This window comes from Panulirus ornatus, chromosome 21, assembly GCF_036320965.1.
Source record: "Panulirus ornatus isolate Po-2019 chromosome 21, ASM3632096v1, whole genome shotgun sequence".
Lineage (NCBI taxonomy): Eukaryota > Metazoa > Arthropoda > Malacostraca > Decapoda > Palinuridae > Panulirus > Panulirus ornatus.
This window is the reverse complement of record NC_092244.1, coordinates 2,039,002-2,053,591: the sequence shown is the minus strand read 5'-3', so window position 1 is coordinate 2,053,591 and position 14,590 is coordinate 2,039,002. Positions and strand designations below refer to the sequence as shown.

The 14,590-nt window shown below is 42.0% G+C and overlaps 1 protein-coding gene across 1 annotated transcript in view; it reads left to right on the top strand.

Moving 5' to 3' along the window:
- Window positions 1-14,590, top strand: part of LOC139756229 (uncharacterized) — a 256,352-nt gene that overhangs the window by 168,024 nt on the left and 73,738 nt on the right. Inside the window, exons 11-14 of the mRNA XM_071675386.1 lie at window positions 6,167-6,174; window positions 6,524-6,727; window positions 8,698-10,861; window positions 14,272-14,498. Of these exons, the coding sequence (XP_071531487.1) occupies window positions 6,167-6,174; window positions 6,524-6,727; window positions 8,698-10,861; window positions 14,272-14,498 (2,603 nt within the window). The remainder of the gene's footprint in view (window positions 1-6,166; window positions 6,175-6,523; window positions 6,728-8,697; window positions 10,862-14,271; window positions 14,499-14,590) is intronic.

Sequence of the window (14,590 nt, the reverse complement as noted above, 5' to 3'; positions counted from 1 at the left end):
AAGTACCAGGAGAGACTGAGTACAGAATGGAAAAAGGTGAGAACAATGGAAGTAAGGGGAGTGGGGGAGGAATGGGATGTATTTAGGGAATCAGTGATGGATTGCGCAAAAGATGCTTGTGGCATGAGAAGAGTGGGAGGTGGGTTGATTAGAAAGGGTAGTGAGTGGTGGGATGAAGAAGTAAGAGTATTAGTGAAAGAGAAGAGAGAGGCATTTGGACGATTTTTGCAGGGAAAAAATGCAATTGAGTGGGAGATGTATAAAAGAAAGAGACAGGAGGTCAAGAGAAAGGTGCAAGAGGTGAAAAAAAGGGCAAATGAGAGTTGGGGTGAGAGAGTATCATTAAATTTTAGGGAGAATAAAAAGATGTTCTGGAAGGAGGTAAATAAAGTGCGTAAGACAAGGGAGCAAATGGGAACTTCAGTGAAGGGCACAAATGGGGAGGTGATAACAAGTAGTGGTGATGTGAGAAGGAGATGGAGTGAGTATTTCGAAGGTTTGTTGAATGTGTTTGATGATAGAGTGGCAGATATAGGGTGTTTTGGTCGAGGTGGTGTGCAAAGTGAGAGGGTTAGGGAAAATGATTTGGTAAACAGAGAAGAGGTAGTGAAAGCTTTGCGGAAGATGAAAGCCGGCAAGGCAGCAGGTTTGGATGGTATTGCAGTGGAATTTATTAAAAAAGGGGGTGACTGTATTGTTGACTGGTTGGTAAGGTTATTTAATGTATGTATGACTCATGGTGAGGTGCCTGAGGATTGGCGGAATGCGTGCATAGTGCCATTGTACAAAGGCAAAGGGGATAAGAGTGAGTGCTCAAATTACAGAGGTATATGTTTGTTGAGTATTCCTGATAAATTATATGGGAGGGTATTGATTGAGAGGGTGAAGGCATGTACAGAGCATCAGATTGGGGAAGAGCAGTGTGGTTTCAGAAATGGTAGAGGATGTGTGGATCAGGTGTTTGCTTTGAAGAATGTATGTGAGAAATACTTAGAAAAGCAAATGGATTTGTATGTAGCATTTATGGATCTGGAGAAGGCATATGATAGAGTTGATAGAGATGCTCTGTGGAAGGTATTAAGAATATATGGTGTGGGAGGAAAGTTGTTAGAAGCAGTGAAAAGTTTTTATCGAGGATGTAAGGCATGTGTACGTGTAGGAAGAGAGGAAAGTGATTGGTTCTCAGTGAATGTAGGTTTGCGGCAGGGGTGTGTGATGTCTCCATGGTTGTTTAATTTGTTTATGGATGGGGTTGTTAGGGAGGTAAATGCAAGAGTTTTGGAAAGAGGGGCAAGTATGAAGTCTGTTGGGGATGAGAGAGCTTGGGAAGTGAGTCAGTTGTTGTTCGCTGATGACACAGCGCTGGTGGCTGATTCATGTGTGAAACTGCAGAAGCTGGTGACTGAGTTTGGTAAAGTGTGTGGAAGAAGAAAGTTAAGAGTAAATGTGAATAAGAGCAAGGTTATTAGGTACAGTAGGGTTGAGGGTCAAGTCAATTGGGAGGTGAGTTTGAATGGAGAAAAACTGGAGGAAGTGAAGTGTTTTAGATATCTGGGAGTGGATCTGGCAGCGGATGGAACCATGGAAGCGGAAGTGGATCATAGGGTGGGGGAGGGGGCAAAAATTCTGGGGGCCTTGAAGAATGTGTGGAAGTCGAGAACATTATCTCGGAAAGCAAAAATGGGTATGTTTGAAGGAATAGTGGTGCCAACAATGTTGTATGGTTGCGAGGCGTGGGCTATGGATAGAGTTGTGCGCAGGAGGATGGATGTGCTGGAAATGAGATGTTTGAGGACAATGTGTGGTGTGAGGTGGTTTGATCGAGTGAGTAACGTAAGGGTAAGAGAGATGTGTGGAAATAAAAAGAGCATGGTTGAGAGAGCAGAAGAGGGTGTTTTGAAGTGGTTTGGGCACATGGAGAGGATGAGTGAGGAAAGATTGACCAAGAGGATATATGTGTCGGAGGTGGAGGGAACAAGGAGAAGAGGGAGACCAAATTGGAGGTGGAAAGATGGAGTGAAAAAGATTTTGTGTGATCGGGGCCTGAACATGCAGGAGGGTGAAAGGAGGGCAAGGAATAGAGTGAATTGGAGCGATGTGGTATACCGGGGCTGACGTGCTGTCAGTGGATTGAATCAAGGCATGTGAAGCGTCTGGGGTAAACCATGGAAAGCTGTGTAGGTATGTATATTTGCGTGTGTGGACGTATGTATATACATGTGTATGGGGGGGGTTGGGCCATTTCTTTCGTCTGTTTCCTTGCGCTACCTCGCAAACGCGGGAGACAGCGACAAAGTTTAAAAAAATATATATATATATATATATATTATCCCTGGGGATAGGGGATTAAGAATACTTCCCACGTATTCCCTGCGTGTCGTAGAAGGCGACTAAAAGGGGAGGGAGCGGGGGGCTGGAAATCCTCCCCTCTCTTTTTCTTTTTCTTTTTTTTTCCAAAAGAAGGAACAGAGGGGGCCAGGTGAGGATATTCCAAAAAAGGCCCAGTCCTCTGTTCTTAACGCTACCTTGCTAACGCGGGAAATGGCAAATAGTTTAATATATATATATATATATATATATATATATATATATATATATATATATATGTATATATATATGTATACGTTGAAATGTATAGGTATGTATATGTACGTATGTGGACGTGTATGTATATACATGTGTATGTGGGTGGTGTGGGCTATTCTTTCGTCTGTTTCCTTGTGCTACCTTGCTGATGCGACAATGTATTTATTTGTATATTATTATTTATTATACTTTGTATTTTTTAACTTTCTAAAAGGGGAAACAGAAGGAGTCACGCTGGGAGTGCTAATCCTCCTCAAAGGCTCAGATTGGGGTGTCTAAATGTGTGTGGATGTAACCAAGATGAGAAAAAAGGAGAGATAGGTAGTATGTTTGGGGAAAGGAACCTGGATGTTTTGGCTTTGAGTGAAACAAAGCTCAAGGGTAAAGGGGAAGAGTGGTTTGGGAATGTTTTGGGAGTAAAGTCAGAGGTTGGTGAGAGGACAAGAGCAAGGGAAGGAGTAGCACTACTCCTGAAACATGAGTGGTGGGAGTTTGTGATAGAGTGTAAGAAAGTAAACTGTAGATTGATATGGGTAAAACTGAAAGTACATATGCACTTGGGAATGAGAAGAAAGATCATGAGAGGCAAGTGTTTTGGGAGCAGCTGAGTGAGTGCGTTAGTAGATTTGGTGCATGAGACCAGGTTATAGTGTTGGGTGATTTGAATGCAAAAGTGAGTTATGTGGCAGTTGAGGGAATAATTGGTGTACATGGGGTGTTCAGTGTGGTAAATGAAAATGATGAAGAGATTGTAGATTTGTGTGCTGAAAAGGACTCGTGATTGGGAATACCTGGTTTAAAAAGAGAGATATACATAAGTATATGTATGTAAGTAGGAGAGATGGCCAGAGCATTATTGGATTACGTGTTAATTGATAGGCTGAGAGGTGCAACTGGAGTGATGTCTGATCTTTATCTTGTGGAGGCGAAGGTGAAGATTTGTAGAGGTTTTCAGAAAAGAAGAATGTTGGGATGAAGAAAGTGGTGAGAATAAGTGAGCTTGGGAAGGAGACTTGTGTGAGGAAGTACCAGGAGAGACTGAGTGCAGAATGGAAAAAGGTGAGAGCAAAGGACGTAAGATGAGTGGGGAAGGAATGGGATGTATTTAGGGAATCAGTGATGGCTTGCACAAGGGATGCTTGTGGCATGAGAAGCGTAGAAGGTGGGCAGATTAGAAAGGGTAGTGAGTGGTGGTTGAAAAAGTAAGATTGTTAGTGAAAGAGAAAAGAGAGGCATTTGGACAATTTTTGCTGGGAAAAAATGCAAATGAGTGGGAGATGTATAAAAGAATGAGGCAGGAGGTCAAGCAAAAGGTGCAAGAGGTGAAAAAGAGGGCAAATGAAAGTTAAGGTGAGAGTGTATCATTAGGTTTTAGGGAGGATAAAAAGATGTTTTGGAAGGAGGTAAATAAAGTGCGTAAGACATGGGAACATCGGTGAAGGGGGCTAATGGAGAGGTGATAACAAGTAGTGATGAGAAGGAGATGGAGTGAGTACTTTGAAGGTTTGTTGAATGTGTTAGATGAGTGGCAGATATAGGGTGTTTTGGTCGAGGTGGTGTGCGAAGTGAGAGGGTTTGGGAAAATGATTTGGTAAACTGAGAGGAGGTAGTAAAAGCTTTGTGGAAGATGAAAGCTGGCAAGGCAGCAGGTTTGGATGGTATTGCAGAGGAATTTAATAAAAAAAGGGGGTGACTTTGTTGTTTACTGGTTGATAATGATATTTTATGTATGTATGGCTCGTGGTGAGGTGCCTGAGGATTGGCGGAATGCATGCATAGTGCCATTGTACAAAGGCAAAGGGGATAAGAGTGAGTGCTCAAATTACAGAGGTATAAGTTTGTTGAGTATTCCTGGTAAATTATATGGGAGGGTATTGATTATGGGAGGGTATTGATTATCCCTGGGGATAGGGGAGAAAGAATACTTCCCATGTATTCCCTGCGTGTCGTAGAAGGCGACTAAAAGGGGAGGGAGCGGGTGGCTGGAAATCCTCCCCTCTCGTTTTTTTTTTTTAATTTTCCAAAAGAAGGAACAGAGAAGGGGGCCAGGTGAGGATTTTCCCTCTAAGGCCCTGTCCTCTGTTCTTAACGCTACCTCGCAAACGCGGGAAATGGCGAATCGTATGAAAAAAAAAAAAAATTGATTGAGAGGGTGAAGGCATGTACAGAGCATCAGATTGGGGAAGAGCAGTGTGGTTTCAGAAGTGGTAGAGGATGTGTGGATCAGGTGTTTACTTTGAAGAATGTATGTTAGAAATACTTAGAAAAACAGATGGAGGAAGTGAAGTGCTTTAGATATCTGGGAGTGGATTTGGCAGGGGATGTGAACACGGAAGCGGAAGTGCGTCATAGGGTGGGGAGGGGTCAAAAGTTCTGGGAGTGTTGAAAAATGTGTGGAAGGCGAGAGCATTATCTTGGGAAGCAAAAATGGGTATGTTTGAAGGAATAGTGGTTCCAACAATGTTATATGGTTGCGAGGCATGGGCTATAGATAGAGTTGTGCGATGGAGGGTGGATGTGTTGGAAATGAGATGTTTGAGGACAATAAGTGGTGTGAGGTGGTTTGATCGAGTAAGTAATGAAAGGGTAAGAGAGATGTGTGGTAATAAAAAGAGTGTGGTTGAGAGAGTAGAAGAGGGTGTTTTGAAATGGTTTGGCCATATGGAGAGAATGAGTGAGGAAAGATTGACAAAGAGGATATATGCGTCAGAGGTGGAGGGAACAAGAAGTGGGAGACCAAATTGGAGATGGAAAGATAGAGTGAAAAAGATTTAGCAATTGGGGCCTGAACATGCAGGAAGGTGAAAGGTGTGCAAGGAATACAGTGAATTGGAACGATGTGGTATACCGGGGTCGACGTGCTGTCAGTGGATTGAATCAGGGCATGTGAAGCGTCTGGGGTAAACCATGGAAAGCTGTGTAGGTATGTATATTTGCGTGTGTGGACGTATGTATATACATGTGTACGGGGGTGGGTTGGGCCATTTCTTTCGTCTGTTTCCTTGCGATACCTCGCAAACGCGGGAGACAGCGACAAAGAAAAAAAAAAAAATTTCATGTGGTGTGGTGGCAACGGGAATGGATGAAAGTAGTTAGTGTGGATGTGTACATGTGTATATATGTATATCACTGTATATGTATATGTTGAAATGTATAGGTACGTATGTGTGCGCGTGTAGGCATTTATGTATATATATATATGTGTATGTGGGTGGGTTGGGCCATTCTTTTGTCTGCTTCCTTGCGCTACCTGGCTAATGTGGGAGACAGTGACTAAGTATGATAATAATAATAATATATATAGCTTTCATGGGATGGCCTTGATTAGGGCCTCAGCTGCCTGTGCCATCACAGCTAACATAAGAAAATATATATGGTAAGTGATAGGTTGGTTAAGGAAGTTGAAGGTCAAGACAGGGGGGTAGACTGTGGAGGATAGTGATGGATGCTGTTAGAGAATTGGTCGAGGCTTGGGATATATTAGATGATGTCGGATGAATGATTTCAGATCAGATGCAACAGAAATATTTTGTGATTGAGGACATTGTTGTCACTTAATGAATCAGTTTGCTTTGTATAGTGGAAAAAGTAGGAGGTACTTTTATTGATATGGGAATTCATTTTTTCACTTAAAACATAATGGGGTATGGTTCAGGGATGTGCTTAAGTGGTTTGAGACACTTTTTGTACCTGATTCTCCCAATGCAACTGATCATAACAGTTAATTAGATGGAATCTTTCTGTAATTGATGATGAAAGACATAAGTATATTAATTGATAGTGAGCAAAGGTAGATTTTAATTTAGTTGATAGTAATTAGAGTTAGATTTTTATTTAATTGATAGCGAGTTGAGGCAGATGATTATTTGATTGAGTGAGTAGATATTTACTTAAATTGACACTTGAGTAGAGTTAGATATTAATTGATGGTGAGTAGGGATAGATATTATTACTTTTTTTTTCCCCCAGGTGATTTTGAAACAGGCATTGGAGCAGAAGGATCGTGGTGAGATTAGTGAAGAAGAATATCAGCATATGGCTAATAAACTTCGCATGCTGACAGAACAGGAGCAGATTAGGGAGGCGCGTGAACGCGAAAGACTTCAACATAGGACCCTTCCACAGCCACAGAAATTTCAAGGTAAACCCCTAGTGGTATGATATTTAATGGTTTGTGCTTTGCACAGAGATTGCTGTTTACCACTGAGATGCTTTCTTAGAAATTTGAGTGTAAATGAAAAGGTGAACATCAAAAACTGTGTTCTCATAAGCCTAATGTGATGAATTGAGGATGCATTCCTGACTGGTAATTTTCAGTCATCCTTATCTAACAGAAATGAATACAGAGGACAGAATATCAACATGAATCCATGCAGAACATAGGTAACTGTTTAAGTGAAATACTAAAGTCATAGTAATGGAATAAATCAACAGAGAACATAGAAATATGTTTGTACTCGTCAAAGATAGCAGTGAGGAGCATGTCAAGGCCTGAGAGGTGCAGGTTATGATTGAAGACAGTAATAAGGGAATGAGACAAGACTTTTATGTCGCTATGGCTAGTATCTGGCTGGTTCCATATACAGCTGGTGAGATTTCTTTGCTTTTTTTTTTTTTTTTTTTTTTTACCTATTTTTGAATACCTTTGTGTACTGCATAGGAAAGCAGTTTTATTTTCGTGGAGCCTCATCTCTTGATCATTCTCCTATATCAAACAGCTTATTAAATCTATGTATGCTGTCTCCATTAACTCTGTCCTCAGTCATGCTATTTCATTGTTCTGAGGAGGGCAACAAAGCTGGCACCAGAATTAAGTGAACTAAGTCAGAGGGAAAGGCTTAAGTCTTTAGATTTTCCCACTTTTTCTAAAAGAGAAGAGTGAAGGGTGACCTGATCATAAATTTCAAGTCTTTGAAACAGATCAGTGACATGGAAAGTGAACAGTTCATTGAGCGATGTAGGAATAGGGAACCAGAGGATGTAACAAGAAATTAATTTAGAAACTTGTTAAAAAGTTATAAAGAAGTGCCCTTATGGCATAAGAGGGGTGGATGAATGGAATAGAATGACTGAGGACATGGTTAATGCAGACACTATACGTTAATTTAAGAATACTTAGGAGTAGAGATTGTTCAAGAGATGGGGCCCCACAAGTGTAAAACTCCCTCCCTGTACAGTACAAATAGACAATTTGCTCTTTATGGGGAGGGTTTGACTTTCTTGGAGGCCCATCTCTTGAACATTCTATCCATCATACGTCTTATATTTATATATGATCTCTGCATTAACCATGACCTCATTCATTCTTTTCCTCTCATACACAACACTTATACTATAAAAGTAGCTCTTTACATCTTTTTTTTATTAGTTTCTTGCTTAATTTCATATGTTGATGTGCTGTGGTTGCTCTGTCCTTACATGTATGTTTTATGTCCATGTCATCAATCTGCTGTATAAACTTAAAGGTCACGATCAGTTCAACCCTCACTCTTCTCTCTTCCAAGGCGTGCCTCTAGTATTTCTCTGTAAAGTAGCTTTGTTAATTATGTTACCATCTTTGTTGCCTTCTTCCTCAACCTTTACTGTTAGCATTTTGTGCTTTTTTAGGTGCAGTGATGAACTTGAAAAGACTGTTCTAGTTCTAGTTTTGGCCTTATGAAGGTAATGAAGTGCATGCCGTTTATTTCCTCATCCATGTACTGAAGGTTGTTCTGATATTTCCCTTCAGACAGTTTGTCTCCTTAAATTTTCTCCTAACATGGGACTTTCAACAGGTTAGGGGAGATGTCAGCTCTCAAGTTCTTCTCACAGAATTTTGAAGCTTATTTCCTGCGAGCTAGTAATTGTATTGATGCCTTCTGTCACTTTATCCTATCCTCACTACTTATCTTGGGTTAAATTTTATCAGCCATGTATCAGACCAACTTTGGAGTCTGGTTAGGGCCCCTTTTAAGTTCATGCAATCTTTCTCACTTTTACATCATCTTGCAAACATATGTAGGTGGAAGTCCATACCTTTAGGCAAGTCATTTGTTGAAGAACATGCTATGAATTCTTTTACCTTTAAAATTTTGTCATATGTGTATCTATAGTTGGCTTTCTTTCCAACAGGTGAAGGAGACTGGTCAGGACCAGCTAATGGTTCAGCATCTTTACCCAATAGTGTTTCAAAGTCTGGTGCAGGGGGCCCAAGTCTTGGTGGTCATAGCCCTGGTGGTCCTGGTACAGGTAGTCCTGGTCCTGGTGGTCGTGATCCTGGTCTTGGTGGTCCTGGCCATAGTGGGCAGGGCCCTGGTGGTCCAGGTCCTAGCAGTCAGGGTCCTGGTGGTCCAGTTCCCTGTAGTCTGGGTCCAAGTGGTCCAGGCCTTGGTGGTCCAGGTCCTGGTAGCATGGGTCATGGTGGTCCAGCTCCAGTCAGTGCAAATCTTGTTAGCCAGAGCCCAAATGCTCAGGGTCTTGGCAGTTCAGGATCAGGTGGCCCAGGTCAAGGTCCTGGTGCTCCTGGTTCTGGGCGGGGACGTGGTAGTCGTGATGGTCATATGAACTTCGCTCAGGGAGTAAGAGGGGGTCGAGGTACCTTTATTGGGTCCACTGCTCCTTCTGTGGCAAGAGGCATGGGAAGAGCTGGTAGAGGAGGACTTGGAGTAGAAGGAGATGATGGATGGGGAAGAGGAGGGATGAGAGGGCGAGGCAGGAGAGGGGTAAGAGGTGGACATATCCAAGATGACCGTGGCTGGACTCCCAGAGATGCCATGCTGGAAGATGAATGGACAGGTGAACCAGATCTGCCATTTGTAACCGAAGAGACTCTGAAAGCTGTGACTCGAGAGGCAGAAACCAGAACTATTGATATTGATGGAATACCACGAGAGATTCGCACTTATGGAGAAACTGCAGTGGTTCTCTTGGATTGGAATGACCCCCGTATTTTGAGTTTTGGAGAAGCTCACTGCAATATTGTCTTTGATGAAGGGAAATTTGTATTGCAAATGAGAATAGGTGAGGATTACAAAGAGTTTACAATTGCTGGAGAGACGCACCGTGTTAAACTTGGAGTGCCAACACAAGAGTTAATGCTGGATGGTAGAGGTTATCAGTGTTTCTTTGGTGGCAAACCCATAACTGTACATTTAGCTGGCCAGCCTCGTACTGTCAGCTTGGAAGGTAAGCCTCCAAATGTGAATATAGGACCTGTTACTAATACAGAATTTCTGGCAGGTAAAATTCAGCTTGTCATTAATGCTAAAAAAGTAGTTAACCTTTTTCTGGATGCCAAGCCACAGCGTTTCAACATTGATGGCAAACCTTTTGTCCTCAAGTTTGTTGATGCATTGAGAAATGTAACCATAAATAATGTAAAATTTCCAGTAGAATTTGGAGGGCTGCCTCTTAGTATCAGTGTACGTGGTTACAGGCGTTTTCTACGTTTCACATCATTACCTCAAGGTATCATCCCAGGACAAGTAGCTGTTCGTGGAATGGAGAAGGAGGGTCAAAAGCTGTCAAGTCTGCCAGGTAGTCCAGCACAAGACCGCTTTGAAAGTGGAATTAAGGCTAACCGTGGATCACCTTCAGTTGAGATGTCTCGAAAACCTCCTGTGGGATACCCCACAGACAAATCCACCGTCAAGGGAGTGCCACATCCTTCTTTGGGAATATCTGCACCAGATGGAGTTTTTGTACATCAAGGACCACCTCTGAAGGGACCAGCATCACAAGGCCTTCCCTCACAGGGCCTCCCACCACAGAGACCTCTTCTTCAAGGGCCCTTGCCACACTGCCCTCCACTCCAGGGTTCCTTACCTTCAGGCCCACCACCTCAGGTTCCATCATCGCATGGCCCTATACCACCCCAGGTTTCCCTGTCACAAGGCCCACCTACAATACCTCCACCTGGGGTGGTAATATCTATTGCAAATATTGCTAACCAGCCACCACCACAACCTGGAATGGGGAACCCACCTGTTGTCTCACTTGCCAACATGAATCATCCTCCTCCCAGTGCCATCCCAGGTTCATATATGACCAATCAGTTACCTCCAAATATGATAAAACCATCACAACCACCACCACCACCACATGTGCCACTTGATCTCAATTCACTCCTGGAAAATCTGACTCGCACTGGCCTCATTGGTGCTAAGGCACATGATAGGACAAAGAATAAGAAGGATGAGTCTGAGAAGAAAAAGGAGGAGGAAGAGGAAGAGAAAGAGAGAGAAAAAGATGAAATGGTACCAGTTGAATTAATGTTCAATTCTGAGAATCTTCGGAAGTAAGTGTTGATATCATACTTTAAGATTGTCTTTGTTGAATATTTTTATAGTTTAAAGATTTTAAGGTAGAGAATTAATTCAGAATTTGTATTTAGCTTTCTTGTTGAAATCAACATAATTTAAAGTTACTCCTTGGTATTATTTTGAAGAAATTTCACTGTGTATTCTCCATGATATCATTGACACGATGGGCATGCACGGAATAGAGTGAATTTAAATGATGTGCTGTCAGTGGACTGATACAGATAATGTGAAGCGTCTGGGGTAAACCATGGAAAGGTCTGTGGGGCCTGGATATGGATAGGGAGCTGTGGTTTCAGGGCATTTCCCATGTCAGCTTGAGACTGATTGTCAGCAGATGTGGCCGTTTTTCATCTGTTTTCTGACTTTTACTTTGCTGGTGCAGGAGATGGCAATGCTGTTTTATGTGGGGCCGGGAATGGACGAAGATGAGCAAATATGTATATGTGTATGTGTTATAAGCATGTGTATATATGTTGATGTATTTTATATTGTTATTGTTATACTTAATCGCTGTTTCCCACGTCAGCAAGGTAGCGCCAGGAAACAGAGAAAGAATAGCCCATCCGCTCATATACACATATAGTCCTATGAGTCCACAGGGAAAATGAAACACGATAAGTTCCCAAGTGCTATTTCATGTAATAATCACATCATTAGGGGATATGTCAGTTGATATGCAATGAAGAGTCATAGGTAGGACGCCATTTGGTAAACAAGTGATTTTCCAAGACAGACAACAAGCGTATCATAAACATATTATGTTGACAAGAAGGGGAATTGTTTACAGATTTTATCAACAATAAAGCTGTCCAATTTGTACAGACCTTCACTAATATTAAGATTATAATTCTTTGTGTATTTGATAATGTATTTATTTATTATTTTATATTTATTTTGCTTTGTCGCTGTCTCCCGCATTAGCGAGGTAGCGCAAGGAAACAGATGAAAGAATGGCCCAACCCACCCACATACACATGTATATACATAAATGTCCACACACGCAAATATACATACCTATACATCTCAACGTATACATATATATACACACACAGACATATACATATATACTCATGTACATAATTCTTACTGTCTGCCTTTATTCATTCCCATCACCACCCTGCCACTCATGAAATAACCCCCCCCCCCCCTCATGTGTGCGAGGTAACGCTAGGAAGACAACAAAGGCCCCATTCCTTCACACTCAGTCTCTAGCTGTCATGTAATAATGCACCGAAACCACAGCTCCCTTTCCACATCCAGGCCCCACACAACTTTCCATGGTTTACCCCAGACGCTTCACATGCCCTGGTTCAATCCATTGACAGCATGTCTACCCCGGTATACCACATTGTTCCAATTCACTCTATTACTTGCACGCCTTTCACCCTCCTGCATGTTCAGGCCCCAATCACTCAAAATCTTTTTCACTCCATCTTTCCACCTCCAATTCGGTCTCCCACTTCTCTTCGTTCCCTCCACCTCTGACACATATATCCTCTTGGTCAATCTTTCCTCACTCATTCTCTCCATGTGACCAAACCATTTCAAAACACCCTCTTCTGCTCTCTCAACCACACTCTTTTTATTACCACACATCTCTCGTACCCTATTATTACTTACTCGATCAAACCACCTCACACCACATATTGTCCTCAAACATCTCATTTCCAGCACATCCACCCCCTCCTGCGCACAAATCTATCCATAGCCCATGCCTCGCAACCATACAACATTGTTGGAACCACTATTCCTTCAGACATACCCATTTTTGCTTTCCGAGATAATGTTCTCAACTTCCACACATTTTTCAAGGCTCCCAGAATTTTCACCCCCTCCCCCACCCTATGATTCACTTCCGCTTCCATGGTTCCATCCGCTGTCAAATCCACTCCCAGCTATCTAAAACACTTCACTTCCTCCAGTTTTTCTCCATTCAAACTTACCTCCCAATTGACTTGACCCTCAACCCTACTGTACCTAATAACCTTGCTCTTATTCACATTTACTCTCAACTTTCTTCTTTCACACACTTTGCCAAACTCAGTCACCAGCTTCTGCAGTTTCTCACATGAATCAGCCACCAGCGCTGTATCATCAGCAAACAACGACTGACTCACTTCCCAAGCTCATGGTACTGGAGTTAGAGTTAATAACTGAGATGGCATTAATCCAGTCATTACAATGATCATAGTTTTTAACGTGATTACACAAGGCATTTGATTCTTGTCCTGTTCTCATACTATATTTATGTTGCTTAAGTCTAACAGAAGGATTCTTACCAATCTGCCCATCATAAAACTTATCACAATTTCTATATGGCACTTAAAGATGCACCCAGGCCTTGTTCCCTCCACCTCTGACACATATATCCTCTTTGTCAATCTTTCCTCACTCATTCTCTCCATGTGACTAAACTGTTTCAAACACCCTCTTCTGCTCTCTCAACCACACTCATTTTATTACCACATATATCTCTTACCCTTCCATTATTTACTTGATCAAACCATCTCACACCACATATTGTCCTCAAACATCTCATTTCCAACACATCCACCCTTCTCTGCACAACCCTATCCATAGCCCATGCCTCGCAACCATATAACATTGTTGGGGCTACTATTCCCTCAAACATACCCATTTTTGCTCTCCGAGAAAACCTTCTTGCCTTTCACACATTCTTTAGTGCTTCCAGAACCTTCGCCCTCTCCCCCACCCTGTTATTCACTTCTGCTTCCATGATTCCATCTGCTACTGAATCCACTCCCGTATATCTAAAACATTTCACTTTCTCCAGTTTTTCTCCATTCAAACTTACCTCCCAATTGACTTGTCCCTCAACCCTACTGTACGTGATAACCTTGCTCTTATTCACAATTACTCTCAGCTTTCTTCTTTCACACACTTTACCAAACTCATTCACCAACTTCTGCAGTTTCTCACCCGAATCAGCCACCAGCGCTATATCATCAGTGAACAACGACTGACTCTTTTCACAAGCCCTCATCCACAACAGAGTGCATACTTGACCCTTTTTCTAAAACTCTTGCATTCAGCTCCCTAACAACCCCAACTATAAACAAGTAAACAACCATGGAGACATCATGCACCCCAGCCGCAAACCAACATTCACTGGGAACCAATCACTTTCCTCTCTTCCTACTCATACACATGCCTTACATCCTCGATAAAAACTTTTCACTGCTTCAAGCAACTTGTCTGTGTGTGTGTGTGTGTGTGTGTGTGTATTGGAGATGGGTCTTTCTTCATCTATTTCCTGGTGCTACCTCATTGACACAGGAAACATCAATTAAATATAATAAAAATTGAAATTAATAAGTATCATTGACACATGTGAAAGCTTGAATGTAAACACATTTGCCCACAGACGAAAAAAATGGCTCATTGAATCACTCTACCGTGGGATGCAGTGTTCATCATGTGGGCTGCGCTATCCACCTGAACAGACCCTTCAGTATTCTCATCACTTAGATTGGCACTTCAGGCAAAACAGGCGTCAGCAAGAATCAACAAAGAAGGCAAACACTCGCAGATTTTATTTTTCCATTGAGGACTGGTTACAGTATGAAGAAATTGAAGATGTTGAAGAAAGAGGTGAGTATTTCTTATTTATTTCAATGTTTATTATATCCAAGGGGATTGAGAGGTAAAAATTCTATCCACATATCTCCTATTTTTTTTTTTTT